The sequence below is a fragment of the Sturnus vulgaris genome, chromosome 3, assembly GCF_052056855.1.
Source record: "Sturnus vulgaris isolate bStuVul1 chromosome 3, bStuVul1.hap1, whole genome shotgun sequence".
Taxonomy (NCBI): domain Eukaryota; kingdom Metazoa; phylum Chordata; class Aves; order Passeriformes; family Sturnidae; genus Sturnus; species Sturnus vulgaris.
Genome location: NC_142245.1, coordinates 90,568,883 through 90,590,188, shown reverse-complemented (window position 1 = coordinate 90,590,188; position 21,306 = coordinate 90,568,883). Strand labels below are relative to the sequence as shown.

At 38.1% G+C, this 21,306-nt stretch overlaps 1 protein-coding gene across 13 annotated transcripts in view; it reads right to left on the bottom strand.

The window, feature by feature from the left end:
- Positions 1–21,306, bottom strand: part of DST (dystonin) — a 289,372-nt gene that overhangs the window by 232,163 nt on the left and 35,903 nt on the right. For 5 of the 13 annotated variants that reach the window (XM_088162248.1, XM_088162256.1, XM_014891771.2 and 2 more), the window contains exon 1: positions 20,883–20,988. The exons of the other annotated variants lie outside the window; for them this stretch is intronic. In XM_088162248.1, the coding sequence (XP_088018374.1) occupies positions 20,883–20,973 (91 nt within the window). In that variant the 5' untranslated portion in view covers positions 20,974–20,988. Of the gene's footprint in view, positions 1–20,882; positions 20,989–21,306 lie in introns of those variants that run through there. 13 annotated transcript variants of the gene reach the window in all.

The following is a 21,306-nucleotide window of genomic DNA, read 5'->3' as shown; positions in this document are numbered from 1 at the left end:
TTTAGAGCCATAGTCCCAAGCATTCTGCCAACACCATGCAGAAGTAGTAATGCAATTGTACATATATAAGCAACTGAAATATATTGAAATATTAACTGCAATAAGGAAAAATAAAACTGCAATGGAACAATTTAATATTAAGTCTTCAATAACAAGTATCCCAGAATATTTTTTAAAAACCCATGTCTGAAATAACGCTTATGTAATTTATTATTATTTTTTAATGAGTAAGAGCCTTTAAAAATGCCTCTCAGCAGCACTACTTAATGTACCTTCCTCTGAAAATGATTCATGCAACCAGGCTAGTTACAATTTTTTACCAAAAAATACCCTGTATATTGTGGACTACTTTTACCACTAACAGATATGAACAAACAAAAATAATTTGTTATTTGATAGAGCATGACCGGTTTTGGGTACCTCAGTCTTCAGCTATGCATCACAGTAATTCATCACCAAAAAAACTTCAAGTCAAAACCAGTTTAAAACTCAAGCTCAAATACCATCTTGTGCATCCTAACTTCAAAATACTTCTTCAGAAAAAATTCTGCACGCAGGAAATCAACCATCATTCAGTGACTAGATAAGGGGAGTGAAGTTGCGTTATTTAAAGTTGTGAAATGCTCCTGAAATTTCCTCATCCATCATAAAATCATAAAGCCCTTTAACATCTAGAAAAAAATATACAAACTTTTAGTAGTATAAAAAAAAATACCTATTATCATGGTCCACAGGGAAGAAGAGAGTAACTACTACTCTCCCTCCTCCCCTTCCGTAACAGCAGTCTATTACCTTTTTTTATCCTTATGAGACATGCAGTAACAGTACTATGACATTTATTACCTTCAAATGATGACTGAATTTAGATATTTTATTACAGCAGTGATCTATTCAGCCCACAGTGTGGGAAGGTGCCTTTTTATATGAGGAATTTCTGCATTCCTTTTCACAGTTTTGTTTGTCACATGAAGACTCCCATATTGCATGGCTATTTACTTTCTCTTTAAAAAAAATCTAGATAAATCAAGAATTACAGGCAACTAATTTTTCCTAAAAACTTTTATTAACCCAATGCAGTGATCATTTCAGTTATGCAATGTAATTGTAACTCCAATATGGGAGATATGTCATGAAGACAAGAATATTATTTTAGGAATTGTCTCCTTTCCACTAAGGACATCAGCTCTTCTAGGAGTATCTGTAAGCCATTTTATCATGAATATCATATCAACAACCAACACTGGGTTGAATGAGGTCTTGTCTTCTGGGACTGGGTGGTCACACAAACTCACATGCTTTCAGAGTATTTTGCTTTAGAAGAATATTTAATTGATCAATGAACAAATTCCTCATACTTCAGAAGGTTAGCCTAAGCCACAAAATGCAGTGGCAGTATAAAGGAAACCATTGACTTTTGCAAAGCAAGCATTGCCTTTGATCTTATCTGCTACAAATTCAGTTACTCCACATCACTCCTCGAGAGACTGCTTTGTGTTGCTGGGAACAGGAACAAGGTATCTATGCCTGCATTTCAGGAGGTGATCTCTGCATTTGGCTCTCACAAACATTTGATTCTATTTCAGATTACAGAAAAGTATTAAGGGGAAAAAAAAAAAAGTAAATTCTGGTTTTAAAAAAAAGGAAAAAATGTGTACAAGCCTCATATATATTTCATAAAATTAGCTCTTCCTAGTATGCCATATTCCCAGTATGGTTTTTTAAGTAGTTCTATTATTTTACTGTTTCTGCTACATACACCTCCACAAGCATAATGAATACACCACAGTAAAAATAAAGCTTTACAGCACAGCATGGTATTCCGAGCTCAGATTTATGTATTCACCACAGCTTGTAGATATTTTTCTGCTGTTTTAGTCTTTTAAATGCATTCTGGTTTGCTGGAAAAGCAATACTTTTTATCTACTATTTGCATTTTCATTTTCTATTCATTTTGCTACATCTTTACGTTACTCAAACAGTGCTGACAATTCCATCTAATTATGCGGTTCAGTTGCCTTGAAAAGAAGGAATATAAAAGTTTTCCCAAAGACAGTATATCAGCCAGCAGCATCCAGAGCTGGAGAATCAGATGTTTCTGAAACTGTTCTGAATTCAAATGCTTTGGCCCAAAACTTGGGTGCCACCATAGTATGTATTTTTTGATATACTGATACAGAATATGCTTGATCATCCTTTTTTCCTTTTCCTCTACCAATAGAGTTATCTGAAGTAGAAATTAGTGTTAACTCTAACTATCAGCCTGTGCATTAAAATCTTTTCTTCTAGGAGGCTGATGCTTACTATTCAACTTGCTTAATCTGTCAGAGGGTACAATGCAGATGAGTGCAAGTCACTAGCTGCTAACCCACCATCTTCATATCACAGTGAAAACAATGACTGGGAAGTAATCCAATTTCACTCTGCATCTCATGTATTCAATGGCTGCTCTCCCTGAGCTAGGCTAATTTGCCAAAAGGTAATGAGAGCAATGTCAGTTTTCAGCAAAGATAAAACCGGGGAACAATGTATAACCCGATATAAGACAAATGGAATGTGGTCAAAGAAGTGAGTCTGAACATAAAGTTACGTGTCCAGGGCAAAGTTAATGTAAAGAAAATCGGGGTATCTGACAGCTTAACTAGGCACATATGTTACAAAGTACTAAATCATATGCCTGTTGCAAAGCAATGGCATCAAACAAAAGTGAAATTGTTTGAGAAGGGAAACATGCATAAAACACTATTATGCACATTTAAAAATAAGAAAAGTAAATGTCAACAACCAAGCCAGACATATACACCTCACAGTTCAAGTGACACTAAACACACACAAAACCAACAATCTCCCATGGTATAGGGAGAAAATGCTCGTATCAACATGTAAAATGTATACAAATAAATAAATACAATCATGAGAAGATTCCGTGTATTTTTTTTTTCAGCTATCCCTAGTGACAACATATACTCCTCTCCATGCAGTTCCAAATAATTTATGTGGCATTTGGCCACATCATAAAACCACATCAACACTTTGCTGGTGAGATGCTCTGGCTTTTGAACATGGCCCTATAGAGAGCAAGACCTGCATTTTGGGGCTGCCCATGCTTCCTAGCATGGAATCCAAGGCACATTCCCACATAACTTTGGAAAGGTCACAGTCCTTCAGGCTTGGTGGCTGAAAACATTTATTTATGTGCTACCATGGCTTTCCAACAGCCTGTCAAAATTTTGTTGATGATGGGCAGTCATCTGCATGTCACATCCCATGTCTCTGCACAGCACAGAGTGACTGGCAGCTCCTGAGGACCAGTGACAAGCTCGGAGATTTATTATTTTATCACCTGTTTTGGTTTTTTTTTTTCAGTTGCCAACTATTATTTGGGTTTTTTTTTTCAAACTATAAATGTCGTTTTCACTTTTTTTTTTTGCTATGAAGCAAAAGAAAATTCTCTTTTTTATAAAACTTATCTAATGAATACCTGGATTTATACAGCCACTTCATTTTATTGAATGACAATTTAATGCTGCACAGCCACAGCACAGGTTTGTGCATACACAAGGACAATTAAGTGCTCTCTGAAGGACTTCTGAAGAAGCCTTAAATCAGTTATTTTGCTTTAAGGAGGTAACCTATCTTTAGGAAAAAAAGTCTATTATTTTCTACTTTGAAAAAACAAAATTAATGTCTTCAATATGGAAAAAGGATTCAAAAATAATCTTCCATACAAATTGATTATATTTTTAGAAGTAATAAATCTTACCTAAGAGAACTATCTTTCACATTACATGAACTGTTATTTGGAGCAAACAAATGAGGAATAACCTACTCCATCAACATAAACAAGAAAATTACTTTTGCATTTTTCATAGTCAATTTTGCCAAAGGCAACAGGATAAAACATAACAGCAGCATATAATTCATAACAATTTCACAATCTCTGAATTTCTTACTACAATACAATAATAATTTGTAAGGCTTCAGATTTTAACTCTGTTGTAGATTGTTCATTATTCCCTTTTTGCCTCTAAACCAGTAGCCACATTTCCACAGCACTTAAGCTAACTTCAGCACGGATTTGACATATTTCCACATTCAAGTAACTTTTCTATTACCAACAATATGAAAACCTTATTAAAAATGCATACAAGTTAATGCATACTCCTTGTCCATTGGGCCTAAGAAGAACACAAGCATCTTTGGTTAACCTACACTACAAAAGCTTTGCTAGTTTCTCAGGAAAGGACCCAACTTCTCAATGCTCAGATACAATTTTCTTGACCACTTAAGGATTGCTTGGAACATGCAGTGACACCACCAAACCTTGAATTCAAATCTTGTTTTTTGTTGTTTCAATCCTTCCTGAAATGTCTTTGGCACAAGTTCATTTATCCTATGCACTAAAATACTCCCTTGTAAAATACCCATTCTAAACACAAACTGAATTCATAACTGCAAAGACATGACTTATAAAGAGGCTGGGAAAAGCATTGAAGCCTCTTATTCAAGCAGATGGCATACTTTCTCAAACAAATAAAAATTATAACAAATTAAATAATACTTATTCACTTGGAAGCTTGATATTAGCTTGATATCTGGAATAAAAAGTCTTTGCTCTAAATCTGCGCATACAATTTTTCCAAGTCACCACTAGGAATACTCCTTAAAATAGGACATCAGGATTTAGATTGCTTAATTAATATGACTATAAGGCAACTGTGACACTTATTATAGCCTAGTAATTATAAAAAAACTAAAGTTGCACAATTTTTTAGGACACTTTTCAGACTAGATCCATACTAACAAATTAAACAGCCTGGTGTTCATGGGGAACGGAAGTGAATCCCTCCATTCTAGTAAATTTTTGATGGAGATATCTCTAGCTTGCTTTCAGCCCATGCCAGCTGCACACCTCCCAGAAAATTCTCAGGCACAGTTCAGGGTGAGCATGGGTCATCCACCATTCCCAACAGAGCTTGGCTGTAGCCCAATATAGAGAAAAAGAATTTCAGAGCATGAACGAAGGCTCCTCTATGGCAGTGGGCATCAGTGTCACAGAACTGTCCTAAGCATGCTAATTTACTGGCATTGATGTAACCAGTTTTGCCTTAGCTTTTTAATCCAGGTTTCAAGGTATTGCAGTGACTATCCTGAACTCTTTACCTTTAATCCTTGCAAATATCAACCATGCTGACTGCTGCATTCTGGAAAAGGAAATGCCTTCCCAAGACAAGTGGGGGACTGTGAGGCCAGGCAACAAAGGGACACAGAGCGTATCAGATATATCACAGTTACTCTGAGGCAAATGTCAGATGTGCCTAGAAGCACAGTGCTCGCTGAAAGAAGAGTTAGTTACATCCCATTTCACCAGTGAGCATGAGCAGGCATATGAGGCAGCTAATACAGATTGGCTCATGCACTGTAATCTCTCATTTTATCTTAGTCTAGAGCAACTTGTGCTTTTGCAACACCACACAGCAATTAGAGCCCTTTCAGAGGCAGACAGGCAGTATTAAACCCGTGATGCTTGTGAGGCTGGGCATTTCTGAATGGCAGAAGCCATCATGTGCCCTGGGTCTTACTGGATTACAGTGTACAAAACTCTCATACCCTATTACAAGTGAGTCTGTAACTCCCTCTGCACATGACTGGCCAACACCATCCTCTCCACAACAGACATGGAAGAGCCATTCCATTGGACAAGCAGCAGCTGAAACACTGTTCTCCTGAACTGAACATCTGATCTAGCAGTTCAGCCCAAAGTGTAGTGCTTGTATTGACTGCTTGGCTATTCAGAGTTCACTACCTTGCTGCTGCACCTACTCCCCTTCACATCTATCCTGGAAATCAGTGGAAGATGCAGCAGCTGGTGTCCTAGAGTGAGCCCTGATGTTTATCTGGAGGAAAAGGTTACCAGACAGCTGGCATCTTGGCAAGATTAACTAGGTTATGCACTTCAAGATTATCTAGCTGTGCCATCTTAGCTTCCACATAGCAAAACAGAGGAGGCAACAGTCAGTAAAAGAATCAGAATCTTGTAAACATTAGACCTGCATTTATTTTTTCTGTACTAAATATAGTTCTAAAAAGGGAAAATTCATCATTCAGAAATGAACCACAGGAATTTCATGGTCCTGGTGAAATGCTGTTGCTTGGAGACTCAGGTAGAAATTTGTCACTGAAGAACTACCAAAAATAGCTCAAGTTATATTTCATTTGGCATGAGATCATGAAGGCAACATTCATGCAAGGGGTGACCCATAAATTTCAAAATCATGGGATCCCAAGCTGACCTTGCAGCAATGGACTTTTCGACAGCTTTAGTATCATGACATAACGACAAGACACAGAAAAAGTATCAGTGGCGTGTAATGAAACAAATAGTCAAAGACTGTCAGTAATAAAGTCTACATGAGACTGTACAAGACAGTGCAAGAATCTCTTTCATACTTCAACACATACTTCAGTCTCATCTATCAGATGATCCCCTCCTCTAAACTAAAACATCCTGGGCTATATCCTGGGCTATCCGGACCATGCCAAGGACGAGTACTGGCAGCCACGGGGACAGAATATACACATCTCTTGTCCGCTTCAACAACTCCAACTTCCCTTCCCGAGCAACACGATACTGCAAAGAAATCTCTGCAAAGATAGCTTGTTTAAGGCATACATAACAATATTAGAAATAACCACTCTACAATGAAAGAAATATAACAGTGTATCAGGCAGGGAGGGAAGGAGTGATGCAGCATGTGCACAGAGATTGAGCAGCAAGGTGTTTATTAGCCCTGCTGAAGTGACAGCCACTGCTGCGGAGTCATCTGCCCTTAGAGCTGTCTTAAGGCTCCTGGGCACATCTCAAAACACCTGAGAGATCCCAATCAGGCTGGCCCCACTCAGAGGTCACGGGTCTGGGCCCTGGGGGCAGCGTGTCCCCCAGCCTTGTTATCACACTGGGCACCCTGTCCCTTGGAGAGCACCCCTGCTTGCTTGTTCCCCAGGCTCCAATTTCTTAGCCAGACGACCGCATAGAAGGTGCTATGGAAAGGGAAATCTCAGTTATCTTCCAAATCTCCGCTGTTGTTTTCATAAATATTGCTTGGTCTGCTGCCACAGTTTGATTCTGCTGGAATTTTTATGGAGTTTCCTATCACAGGAGCCTCTCTTCTCAATGCAGTGAGGGACATTATCAGTGCTTTCAATGAAGACAGTTGCATCCACAAAAGGAAGTATCATAACCTCTCGTGATATTCTTCTTGTTGACATCTCTATGTTTATATGGGTTGTCGCTGTGGAATAAATTAGTGGAATTTCTTTGGCTCTGATTCTTTGTCAAAGTGTTACCATACTGTAGAGTATAGCTCAGTGTTTCATCCTATCCTTTTAATTTTTTATGGATATAAACAACAATAAACAAAAAACAACCTTCGAGGCAAAGACCAGAACCTATACTTTTCTTACTTGCACATCAATGTATAACTTTCTTTCCTTTCACCCTTTTTACTCCTACATGTTCACCCAGCAACTCAGTTTTAAAAGAATAAACTATATTCCTACCCAAATAGCAAAAATACTCCTGTCATTCTGGTTGCAGATAATCAAAACTCTTCCTGCTCAGAGAGGCCTAATGTCACACCTAACTCTCAAACACTCAAATCACTGCTATTCTTATGCAGATTCACACAGAAGTAGCATTCAGTTTTGGATTAGGTTTCCCTGGTTAGTAAGCCACAGAACACATTCAGGCAGTTTGCTCTCTGACCTTTGGCATACGGTGAACGCTAGGCAGAGGACAAGAGCATCACCTGTGGGAATACAGTATTTCTGAGAAGCCACGGATGCGCTAATACTCCTCATAAATTCAGATAGCTAAAGAAGATAGCAGTGGTGGAAAGCAGCTAACCTGGACCACTGTATAAAACATCCCAATTCAGGCAGGATTTAGGACTGGATTTTGTCCTTTGTCTTCTATATAATTTCATTACATATGCCTGTACTTCTAGACATCACTGAGTTTGCATTAAGGCTTTAGTACCTTCTCATTTCCTGGCTGCACCAAACAAAGGAGCTTTCTGTACACTGGGTGGCCTAAGGGGTGGGCATTAAATCAGCATAACAACACACTCTAGAGCATTTCTTACAAGAATCACAGTATTTTCCAAACATTAATCATATTTCTAACTAGCAATATTTAAGCATATAGTGTGAGCCTCTTCTGGCCCCTAAGGGAGTTCTTCCCACCTCCTTAGTGTCTTGTTAAAGTCACCTTTTAGAACCTTTTAAGTTGTGCAATGAATTTGTTCTATGGATAGTCCTTCTCCATCACTGGGTTGCTAGGTTAAAGTAATTAAGCACTGCTAATGATAATAATAAAAGCCACTATGTTCAAGCACACATTTGATCTTCCTGTCAAGTCATCACACAATGGCAGCACATTAAACAGGATGGGATATAACACAGCCTGCCAGGAAGGCCCACAGGTGGAACCCAGCAGTGCCAGGCTGTGGGGACCTGGAGACCACCCCTGCTGTGGAATCACTGGAGGGTCATTCCCAGGGGGCTGACATGGAGTCCCAGGCTGTGGGATACTGGGGGAGCCCAGAAGGGTGGGCTGGGACATTCAAGCCCATTACCAAAACCAACAATTACAGCAACCGTGATATCAATTTAAACATAAAAATAGCTTTACCCTGATATCAAAAGCCCAACATGTGAGATAAAATGCTCCACTTGCAGATAAAACTGTTGGCATACTAAAAATATCAGCAGCAACTGACACATGAAAATTCCTGTTTACAAACTCAGAGGAAGAACCCGATCATGAAGGACCCCACTCTTCACAAAGCAGCCGACAACCTTCCCTATGGGCAAGACAATCGGGAGAAGAGGCAGACATAAATACATAGTTACTGAAGTTAATAAAAATGCCATTCCAAATCAGAAAAAAAAATAATACTGCTAATTTTAAAAGGTTAAATCTTGAAATCATGATTCAGTCTTTGTTTTGATCAGTTGTCTCAAGATAAAATTTAATAAGACATTTATCTGCATGATTACAGAATGTACTGTCAGTATTTTGGACAAGACTGAGGATGACTAGCATTAAACAGTGAGGATTTCACTCCATATGTCTTCTTGTTCAAGTTTCAGATAAATTTTAGATCAATATGTAGCTACCAAAAAGTGAAATATAATGCAGTTAAGATTTCAAATGTCAAATTTCATGTTGGATTTCAAAGAGGCCAGTAATAGTATCTTTAAATTACTTATATTAAAAATAACCAAGATTCATGTTTATAAAACAAATAAAGCGTAACAGGTAAGTCACACAAACAGGAGAAACTGAAACCAAAGCTGCATTGAACAAATAGATATCTTAACAGGATAAAATGAGAAAATATTAGGTACTAAGGGAAATTTTTGCTTTACAGTACACACATGTCCCTATTTTCTAAAGTTTTCCCACCCGTTAAATGTACCATAGATATTGCCAGATGATGGAGGAAAGTTATAAAGTAATTTTAAAACAGGAAAGAGATTGCAATGTTGATCCCTTTCCACATAAATGTTTGGGAGTAAAATTTCCTCTGGTACCAGAAGGCTAGTAGACTAAATGTCCAGTGCCATCAAGCAAACAGGCACATGCTACAGGAAAATTTTCTGGCATAGCAAAATTCTTAGCCAGATAGAAGCCCTAATCAAACAATGGTGGGAAAACCAGAATAAAAAAGCAGAAAACTTAGTAACTACCAAAGTAAAGAAGAATTGTGAAATAAAAATCAGACAATAATACACATGTTCACAGATGGATCAGAATCAGGAAGGTGGTGAGAATAGACAAGCCATTGCAAAGGCTAAGTATCTGAATGAATTCTTTAATGAGAAAGGACATAGGCTTTAAGACAAAAATTTGTTTTTCCTTTCCCCACAGCCTCCTTTACAGGAAAATCACCAAGAAGCATACCTAGCCATCTACTACCAACTAACTACAAATTCCGAATGGATTTAAGGTATCAGAGGGAAAAAAAACAAAAATCTGTTTACAAAAAACTACACTAAAATAGATCATTGCTATCCAGATAATCCAGATAATTGTTATCCAGATCATTGTTATCCAGATAATTTTTAATAAATAAATGAGATATTACTGGTGTAGCTCTGATCAGTTCCACCAAGAGTAATTGAAAAGCACAAATGTAAAAAAAATGAAACCAAACTTAAAATAGTGGGAACAATACTCATAATGGAAAATTGCCATGTGATGTAATGTAATATAATGTAATGTTCTGTAATGGAATGGAAAAGACCTTCAAAATCACTGAGATCAAACTTAAAACTAACACTGCCAGCTCTACCACTAAACCATGTCCCCAAGTGCCACATCTACAAGTGTTTTGAATCCCCTGAGGGATGGTGACTCCATCACCATCAATGAAGTCACCATCCCTCAAGTCACTGCATGGTGACTTCATTAGGCAGCCTGTTCCCATAATTTCTGTCATGATAGACCAAATTCCTCCATAATTGTTTGATTTCCTCTGAGTTAAAAACAAAAACAACTATGTGTATGGCTATATATATATGTGTGTGTACATGTAAATACAAGGAAATTTGACTCATTTATGAAAGCTAACTAAAACCAGCAATATAGGGCACAATCCTTCTGTAAACGGGAAAATTATTTATAGAATAAAGTCCAGAATTTTGGCTGTCTTCCAACATGTGAAACTGATGTGGTTTTCCAGAAACCAACAATGCATTCTACATTTACTGAAGAGCTAGAGAAGGCAGCAAACAAAAACATTCAGTCTTGTCTGATGATACCAATGTGTTCAGACTGGGAGAACTCCAAAATGTTAAGACTCAGACTCCTTAACTGAAACTAGGAGAATTATTAGAAATCGTAAGATAGGAAATATAATTTAAACAAAAAGTTTAAATAAAAATAAAAATTAAAACCAGAAGGTAAGCATCTCTGAGCTACCAAAACCATCAGTGGAAAATTGTCTGCTAATGGCATACGGATCAATAAATCTTATACTAGGTATTCAAGAACTACCTAAAAGAAAAAAATAAATCAAAGGGAATTCTTAAATTCATATCAAAGACATACTAGATAAAACAGTAATGCAACAGAAGTACTACATTCAATCACACTCACATCACAAAGTGCATCAATAGTAGGAGCACTGAAGAACATCTACAGCCATTAAACACTTTAGTACCATGGCACACAGAAAGAACTTAGAGAAGCTGAGACTTTTAATCTTGAAATAGAGAAGTAACATTTTAACTGACAAAAAATTATTCAAATAAAAAAAAATTTAATTAGACTCCATTTTGCTTATTGCTACACCAACAAAATCAAATTGGAAGAAGATTCTGTTATTTCATATTTCATCTAAGCCATTGGTCAACACTAACTGCTAGTCTTTTACACAACTACTGTGATAATCTGTTTATTTACTTAGAAGAAAAAAAGCAAATAAATCAATTTATTTATTAGCCAAGTCATTAAGCCAACACATGGAAAACAAATCTTTGGCGTTTCAAATGCAGTTAAGATACAGAAAACACCTTGATGTGTTTCATAATTAACCTGGTTGCACGCAGCAGGGCGGGTGCATTTGCTTTCACTGGCAATGCAAAACCAGACGAACTCTCTCACCCTGAGCATCAGTGCTCACACATCCAGGTGCAAGTCAGAGTTCTGAAGCCAGGAGCAAAAGAAACAGTAATTTCAGAAGCATAGATCATGCTACTGTCTGTCCCCTTAGTGGTGTTCCCTCTCTCTGCACTTTTCCTGACAGGGATTAAGCTAGCCTTGAATTTCTCTCGCAGTAGGACACGAGTACATCAGTGCACGACCTGATACTCAAGTTCCAGTCAGGCTTGATCCTGACTCTAGGAACTCAAGTTCACAGCAGGAACCAGCACATGGGCCACATAGCCTGAGGAATCTCATTCAACACACAGTTTTTACATTTCATTATGATAAGGAAAAGCTCAAAGATGTCTCTAGAGCTTCAAGTACAGTTCAGGGAGTGAAGTTCACACTGCTTCCTAGGACTACAGCCAGTGCTCCAGAGTGCTCCCTGTGCCAGTGGCAGGCAGAAGGAGAATTTCTTTTTCCACCATGAGAGTGAAAGGACCACTTTGCACTTTGCAGGTGCAGGCCCACAAGGAATTCAACCTACAGCTAAAATTTAACTTAAAAGTAAAGAAGAAAGGGGAGCCAAGTGTAGAGGAACAGAATCACACTGGGTCTTCCAGATGCTAGAAACAAAGACATTAAAAAAAAGAAAACAAAAACCTTCCCCCAACTTTTAATGAAAGAGTATTCCCAAAAAAGCCAAATGATCAAAGATCAGGAGTAGACTCAAAGTGTAGTAGATAAGGAAATGCAAAGAGAAAAAAACAGTATCCAGCACAAATTATACAAAGATGCATCAACAATTTATTCATACACCCAGACCTCCAACAGATGATTCAGTGTTGCCACTGAAATAGCTACAAAAATCTAGGCACCAAATTCAAAGTACATTTCAAGCTTAGAATAAAGATGATCACCCAGTTGCTATTGGTATTTAATCAAATCCTTGCATTTGGTATTAAATTGCAAATTATTGCAGAGACACACAAGCTCTCAAAGCGTAAACTTAATTCTTTAAATTCTCCTGAGTATTATGTAGTTCCTAAAGCAAAGAAATGCTGCAGGATGACAGCCAAAATATCAAGGCATAAACATGTATTGTTTCTAGGACACTAATATAATCTTTATAAATTAGATTGTAACTGTTTGATGCTGCTCAGTCCTACCATACACCCACTTTAACCAGCATGTTGGACGGCTGGACTCCATTTAATCCAAGATCTGAAGGAAATGTATATCCATGAGAAAGCAAAAATAAATGTACAATTTAAGTAGAAACATACAAGGTCTACAAGAACAAATGTGATTTCATTTAATACAATCTGCAACAGCAGAAAATGAAAATTTGGGTGGATATTTTCAGAGATAGGATAGATCTGGCCTCACAAGAAGTATATGGGCTTCATTAACAAGGGCTCTATTTTAAAATATTGAAACAAAAATATAATGCAAAAGTATCCTGTTGAGCATGGTAAAATTATAAGGTAATTTCATCAAGGGACCTAATCAACTTTGGCTTTCTTCCTGTGGCTCATCTGTGTCTGTTCTTCTCTGCTTTAAAAAGATCCTGAGCCAAAGGCTGCTTTAACTCCAGTGTAAACTGGAGGTAGACAAACATTTCCAGCAAAGCAAAATGAAAACCTACACAAAACCATAACAAATGTTTCTCAGCAATTGACAAAAATTAAGAGGGTAGAAGGCACAAAGTCTAACAAGTCTGCTCTACAAAGAAAATTTCAGTGTTTGAAATGTATGTTTCTTTTTGATTCAGAAACCAACTTTCTTCCTAAAAATTATGGTTAATTTTTCTCCAGAAAAGATTTCATATTTAAAACATTTCAAAAACTAAATTTTAAATACAGAACTAATCTATAATACATGGTATTATGAAATAGCTTCCAACATCAGATTATGATTGCAATAATGAAGGTATAGTCACTGGAGGAAAACTTCCAAGGCACAAGCAGCAGGGAAGAGTCTAATTGCTATTAAAGGTCATTGGGACTCGCAATCACATTGCTATATGTTCTTTTGAAAATATCCTACTCTGAAACCATAACTACCTCAGCAATAATATCTTCTTCCCAGAAGTTATATACAACTACACAGTAGTGGCTTCTCCAGAAGAGTGCTCTAGTCATTTCCTAATTCTTAGGATGTAATGTAAACCCTTTATCTCAAAATTAAAAATTTATCTAAAGGCAAAGTAATTTAAAGCATTAAGTATTTATAAACATCAATAGCCAAGTTCCTGACTCCCACCAAAATTAACAGAAGTTTTGTTTGGATAAAAACCACAGCACTGAAAGTGCCATTTCTCTTTTGAAAAAGCTATTTTGCTTGAACAGTTCAGGATGCTTTATCATTAATATTACTGCAAAATGTCTGTCCATATAATTACACTCATTTTCTAATGCTGCTTCTACTGTGCCTAGGAGACTTGTCACATGAGGAGCACACAGAGGGTAATCTGATCAGGCAGAAACAAAGTCTATGAGTAGACTTTGATAGGGTATCCATTTCAGTACCCAGCAAGAAACTTTCTGGAACTTCTCTGTCCACCCATAGTCTCATCTGCAAAATGCCCAAAACATGCCTCTGAAAGCTGTATACGAAGTGAAACTTTTACCCATTTTGTGAACTAAAACATACACACATCTCTCTAATCCCAGTACAGAAGAGCTCTACTAATTTTAGATCCACGTGGTACCAAGTGTCATAGCTGTCAGATAGCTGGATACCTGAACCTCAGGCCAAACTAATTTAGTTTTCCAACACAATTAGGTTATGAGCCCCACTTAACTGCTGATCTGTATTTATATGCATTGCAGAACACATCATTAAATACTGCAATTTCACGTGTTAACTATGAAACTGAACAATGAAGATATGTTTAAAAGCAAAACAAGTTCAAAAGGGCCATGTGGCTATAATCAAGAGCAGATTTTGGCCTGTGCCACTGGAAAGCCCATCAGAGACCTAATCCTCCTTGTCTTACAGGAATAGTTACACTAATTGTGTGATTGCAAGGTGCAGAATTTAACCCTCCATACATTTGCCTAGAACCTCTACCCTTTCAAAAGTTTATTGGCAGCTATTGTCATCTTGTACAAAATCCAAGGAATGAATAGATTAACAGTCCAGAGCAAAATTACGTACTCACCAGGTAAAATTAAATTAAATCTGGAACCACGCTGACTTGCTTTTAATGCAGCTACAGCCAAATTGGAATACCCTACAGGAGGCCTGATTTTAGGAGGAATATGCCTTATCAAAGGATCAACTATTACTTGGGCCCCAGTCTTGGGAAGAGTCTTGCGTGGGTGGGTTTCCAAAGCCAGTCTTTACCCACAAAAGCATTGAGTCTGCCTACACGGATCAACTTGTAAGGTCTGGCTATTAAAATGCCCTTCAGGATTTGACCAGCAGACTAAAGTGTCTTTGTAAGCATTGTTTCACCTGTTTGAAAGCTGGGCTGACTGGAAGCATTCAGTACATGAATATTTTCACCCACTACAGAAAAACAGGGCTTTGTTAAATTAAACAGCATTAATGATGTTTTATAGGAAACATTTCAGGCATGCAGCAATAAGCTGCATTCATATTTGACATTTACAAAACGTTATTATTTTAAGCCTGAACTTATAAAATACTTGCACTTAAATTCAAGCATGTGAATAAGCCCATTTTTATTTTACAAAGCAGTTAAATCTAAGTACATGCTGAAATGGTGGAATGAATTCTTCAAATCAGGCATGTTTTAAATAGTGTAGAGGGAAAATAATAAAGCATAATCTGGTTTTCAAGAAAAATACCACTAGAAATTAGCCAAGTTGATTGAAGAAAACAATTACTAACACTTCAACCAAAAATATAGATTGAGACAAAATAAACCTTTTAACTCAATAGTGACTGAAGCTTATTTTCCTTTTTTTCCTCCCCTCATACTTCACCACCTCTTGATTTTCATCCTAAAAAAAGAATTATGGAACATTCCTATGAGCTCTACTTCAAAGATGTTGCTGACTCAATAGGAATTGGGAAGTAGCAGAAAAGCAGCAAAGCAGACCTTCAATATCTGCCCAATTCACATACCAAAGATATTTGAATCAATGGCCAAATTCTGTCTGCCTTAGTCAACCAAACAGGTACTTATTACAATCATGGAGAAGCAGCCATAGTTTATGTATACCATCAAATTGAGCTTCAGAAAACGCTGCCCAAATCTCAATGTCTTTACACAAACAAACCTCACTGATTACCCACATTCAGGTTCTTGTATTTTACTCCAAGACCTCTTCACTTTAGCTCAAGTGAACAAACACCTCATACAAGTCAAATCAGCAAGACTGATTCATATTTACGATGAATGTACTCAAGGAAATATCCCATCTCCAAGCCCTTTAAAAGTCAGAATTTCCACTTAAAATAAGGAGGAATGTTGAAACCGAGTTAAACTTGAGGTTTTACATTTTAGGTGGCCCAAGTTGCCCATTAATTTTGTCCAACTTCAGACAGCCCAAAAGCTATTATGTTTCCAGTTATAATTGAAGACATTTCCTTTTGGCTACAATTCTTTTTTCCCCGGGAGGATAACTTGCTGTAGGAAATCTGGTAGGAACATGGGAAACAACAGGGCTGTCTTGCTGAAGACTGGCACAGTGGTGAAGAAAGGATTAGGTGACATGCAGCTGGATAATCCACACGTGCCCACTAGTCGGTCAAAATAACTTTCCCATTTGAAAAAAGTAAAAAAAGAATGTGATCAAGCCCAAGGCTGGATACTACCAGCACCTGAAAAGAGGTCAAAGAAAACCATCTATACTGGAAACTACCTAATCAATTACTCACTTCAGGATTTCCTTCTGCATTCAAAATCAGAACCCTGAAGCAGAACATCCAATTAGTTCACAGCTGAGAGGCCAGAAGAGCACGATTTCTGTTGACTAAAAATTCAGGTCCCCAACTTCAAAGCATAAATACGGAAATTCAGAAATTTGCATGTCCCAGAGCCAGGAGCATCTTTCACGGCCCCTACTGTCTTTGCTCTATGAAGTCATCTCTGAAGAAGAATATCCCTGGACTAAATCTGATACCTAACATATTTAGGAGCCTCCAAATTCCTAAAATGCAGCAGCAATTAATTTTCAGATGTATAAAAACCATTCTGTGCAAATGCTCCCTTCTTGAAGTCAGCTCAAAGGAGCTGGACAACAGGCATCTACTGTTTCTGTCTTTATTCAAAACCTGTGCCCAATGTCAAAACAGCTTTACTTGACACTACCCTCAATCAATCATTAGAACAAATTACATTGTCTCTGAACCCTACACAGGCAACAAAATGCATCAGATGACCTGCTAGCTCTCGTCCATCTCCAGTGTCTTTGTTCTCAGAATACAGAACCAGAGCTGTTTGCTGTGCTTCAGCTGAATGTGTAGTATCACAGATCTCTTTAAAGCAAGAGAGCAATGCCAACATTGAAACAGAATGTACCAAAATTTAAACAGCCTGACCTGAGCTTTGCTCTCCCCAGCCCTAGACTTAGCCCTCCTTCCTACAGACACAAGGGCTATGCAGCAAGTCCAAAGTACCCAAAGGAAGCATTAATCAGGCATCCATTCCAAAAAGATATTCATGTGACACCTTTCCTAGCATGAGCAACAATTGAGTGAAGTCCTTGAATTGCAAGACTGTATTTTTCATGGGCAGTCATGTCAAGCTGAATTTTCTAATAGGTCTGTTTCTTATAGATTCAGATGTATAAATCTTTATTAAGATTTATAAATCTAAATTAAACTTTAAGGTCTTACATTGTTAAAAAATGTTGTTGAATAACTATGATTTATTCAACACTTAACTCCATGAATTAGCTCTTTTCCAGATACTGCAATCATGCTATCATTAACAGATGTACCCATATCAAAAATTATGTCAAAATGGAGACAACCTAGTTACATAATCAGTCAAAATCTTTCAGAAAAGGGTCATTGCAACTGCTATTCAAATAAAATTTACTACCTGAACTGAAGAATACATTAAAGAATGACCATTTCAGAGGGATTATATATCTATATATAAAGTTCAGTTTCAGTAATAAACTTCAGATTCTCAGTTTGTTACTTCAGATTTATAGCAGAGGAAATCTAATTAATGTACTGCATTTACAACTTAAAATCATGATCTTCAGATATTTAATGATCAAATAATAATGATACAGAACAATGCATTCTTATGCCATATGACAGAGATGGCACTTAATGTTTTAAAAATGAAATGTATTTATCAAAAAGGCTACAGCTAACAATTTTATTACATTTCATTCCTAGGCAACCGTGAGGTAACTTATGGAACACCAAGAATAATTTTTGAAGTTCTTTACAACCTCCCAGAGAACTCAAATACAGTTTCTGAGAAAAAGTGGAATCTTCATTTATATTAACAAATATTTGTATGATTTCTCATTTACTATTCAGTCACAAACAAGATGTGGAATACGTAAGATACTTCTGAAAAACTATACCAGATACTTTATTGCCACTCTCATAATAAAGGGTTTGCCTTTGAATTCTTAGAGGTGCTACCAACAAAGAAGCATTTTTTTCCCCTGAGTAAGTAGCTGAATTCAACCTAATTTCTAAAACATCTGAGATAATGTGACTTTTTTCCTCTATCAAAATGCTTTAGAAATTTTGTGAAATAATTACTAATCAAGAAAAAAATATATGACAGCCAGCAACTGAGCTGACCAGGGATCAGAAAACAACACTCTCTTCTCCCATAGCAAACAGCACTTCTGTGGTATGTCAGATTTAGCAAACAGTTGCCTAATTATTTACTGTCACAGCCAGAGACACGATCAGCAGACAGAATTTGGAGACACACAAATACCCTGCTTTCAATTTTTAAAACAACAAGGTACTTGGTATTACATGATCTTCAAGATTTGCAGCCTGCTTAGGGAACAGAAACAGAGGAAGAGTAAAATTTCACTTTTCTACATTTAAAAAGGGCAGCTTTTATCTTCCTAAATCAAATGGCCTGACCATCTTAATGATGCAGCATCATACGATCCCAAGCCTTCCAAGACAGGCAATGAATTTTGTACAGCTGACTCTGCTAGTTACAGTGCTCAACAGCTGGGACATAGATAATTTGGCACCCTGATAATGGCCTAGATGAGTATGAAGCATTCTGCAGACTGTAAAAAGGGGAAAAAATGAACTACCAGCATTAAAATTATAGATTGAAGCTCTTATTATAAAGCCACATAGTTCACATTTGATTTAAAAATTTACTAAAGGAGGTGTTTACAAAACTGAGAAATTCAGAGAAATGGCACTCCCTCTTCAAGGGCTATATTGTAGCAATTCTTTTCTGATTAGATCAGCTCCCATAGCAAGTCATCAGAACAACAATCGCTGTAGTGAAGTCATACTACTGGGACTCGAATGGGAAATCATGACTGGCTTGAAAACATATTTTAGAAAGTAATGTGTTTTCCAGGTTTCCAATATATCTTAATTAAAACAAGTCTAAACCTTTACCTTTGCTCCAAATGGCTGAATAAAGTATCTTGAGCAGCAAAACATAGCTTACCAATATATAAAACATGACACTAAAAGCTAAGACAACAGACATTGGATCCTTCCAAGTAATTTCAGGATTTGGGGGTCACTGTAAATAGCATATGAATGGACTCTGTGTTACCCCACAATAAGATATACTCAAACACTTCCAGAAAGGCCTTTATTTCTTACAGAGATGCAAATTAGTTTTCAGAGTTTATTTAATTGAAATCCGATTGTTCCTCAACATATAAAAACCAAACCTTTCAGTCCCTTTCCTGATAAAACTCCCATTGAAATAGGGGAAATTGGGCCTAATGGCTTTCTCAGGTTTTTAAGCAAGTAATTGATATGAGAAGGAGCCTTATTAAACCTAATTCTAGTAGGAAATAAAAGGTGATCCAAAGCAGAAGAACAAGCTTTCTCAGTGTTTACTTACAAAGTAAACAGTCTACTAGCTCCGAAATTTGCAAAAATCAGATCAGCTGCATATAAATTGAGGACTTAAAAGGGAGAGAATGGAATAAAGGTGTGCTTTTGAAGATGATGGCAATCAAGAAATGTTAATTATTTCTCAACTAAAATGTACTAATGTGTTTCAGTACAGGAACGGTGCACATGCTCCATTGCTGCATTGACACAATGGGCAACAGACACAAAGGAGTCATTAGTCAATACTGCTAATGACACATGAAATTTCAAGTGACACCAGTATAAAGTACACTCAAACCCAACAAGTTCTCATAGTCAAAATAACCATCTGTTGAGGGTTTATTTTTCAAAATACTGCTGCTAACAACACAGAATAAACAAAATCAATTATCAGTATCTTCAAATCAAGCTGTCTTAAACTATGCCACTCCCATTCCCATCAGTGGAAACCATTTAACAAAAATCTTCAGGACTGATTGAAGACATACAGCTGAAAAACTTCAGATATGAAATCTAATATCTTATTTCCTAACGTTACAAAAGGACTCAGCTCTGCAAATGTCAGCATATGCTGTGACATGCTGTAAAAACTATTTCAGGGATGAAGGTTCAGTGTGAACAGTTACCTCCATCCTTTTCACACTTGGATTAAAATCAGAGCTCTAACACTTTTGATAAGCTTCTTCAGATTTAGTACTACCAAATGTACTGAAAAACAGCAATGAATCATCCAAACCATCCGTTCCATCCCGATGTGCTTAAGAAATCAGTGCAATTTACATTTCTAGGAAGATTAATTTAGCTGCATGCATCTTCATCGTGATAAAGGCGTTTTTCCTTATCTTTCTGTATTCGATGAAAAGGATGCTACACGAACTATGCTAATTCTTTATCCTAAACCAAATAAACGAAACAAATAAATAAATAAACAGGTTAAAATAAACTGAAGCTTTAAATATGAACGCACATCGAGACATAAATCCTTGTGTCCGCACTGCACTCGAAAAAGCGAGTTCTAAGCGCACGAGAGTGCTTGTCACACTGGTGAGGTGACAAGGTATTTATACCTATCGCACAAGCCGCCCACGTCCGTTCCCCCCAGACCGACCCACGCGGGGCCACCAATCCTCCCCACCTGGCCACCAGCGCCTCCCGGGTCCGCAGTCGCCACACCCGGAGGGGCGAGCGGCCGAGCGGGTGTGGCGGCACGGTGCGGGGAGCGCTGCCCTACCTTTGTATCTCTCTAGGACATCTTCGTAGGCTTGCAGGTACTCCTGCTCCTCGGCGTAGAAGTACGCGCCAGGGGAGAGGTAGCCAGCCATGGCCGGCAGCTAGCCCAGCCCTGCCCGCCTGTGCGGCTCCGGGCAGCCGGCAGGCTCGGAGGTGGCACAAGAAAAGCCCCGGCAGCAGCCGGCGGGGGGCGGGCGGGGGGAGGCGCTGCCAGCCCGGCCAAGGAAACGCCCCCGCGGCCGCTCGGGTTTCGGTAGCCGCCCCTCGGAGGGGGCGGCACCAGCCCGGCAGTGGCCACCGCCTCCCCGCCGCAGACCCCGGCTCCAGCCCCATGGCCAAGGCACCGCCCGCGGGGCCGGCGAGCTCCACCGCCGCCTGCCGCCCGCCCCCGCCTGCTGCTGCCGGGGCGGGGACGCGACGCCTGC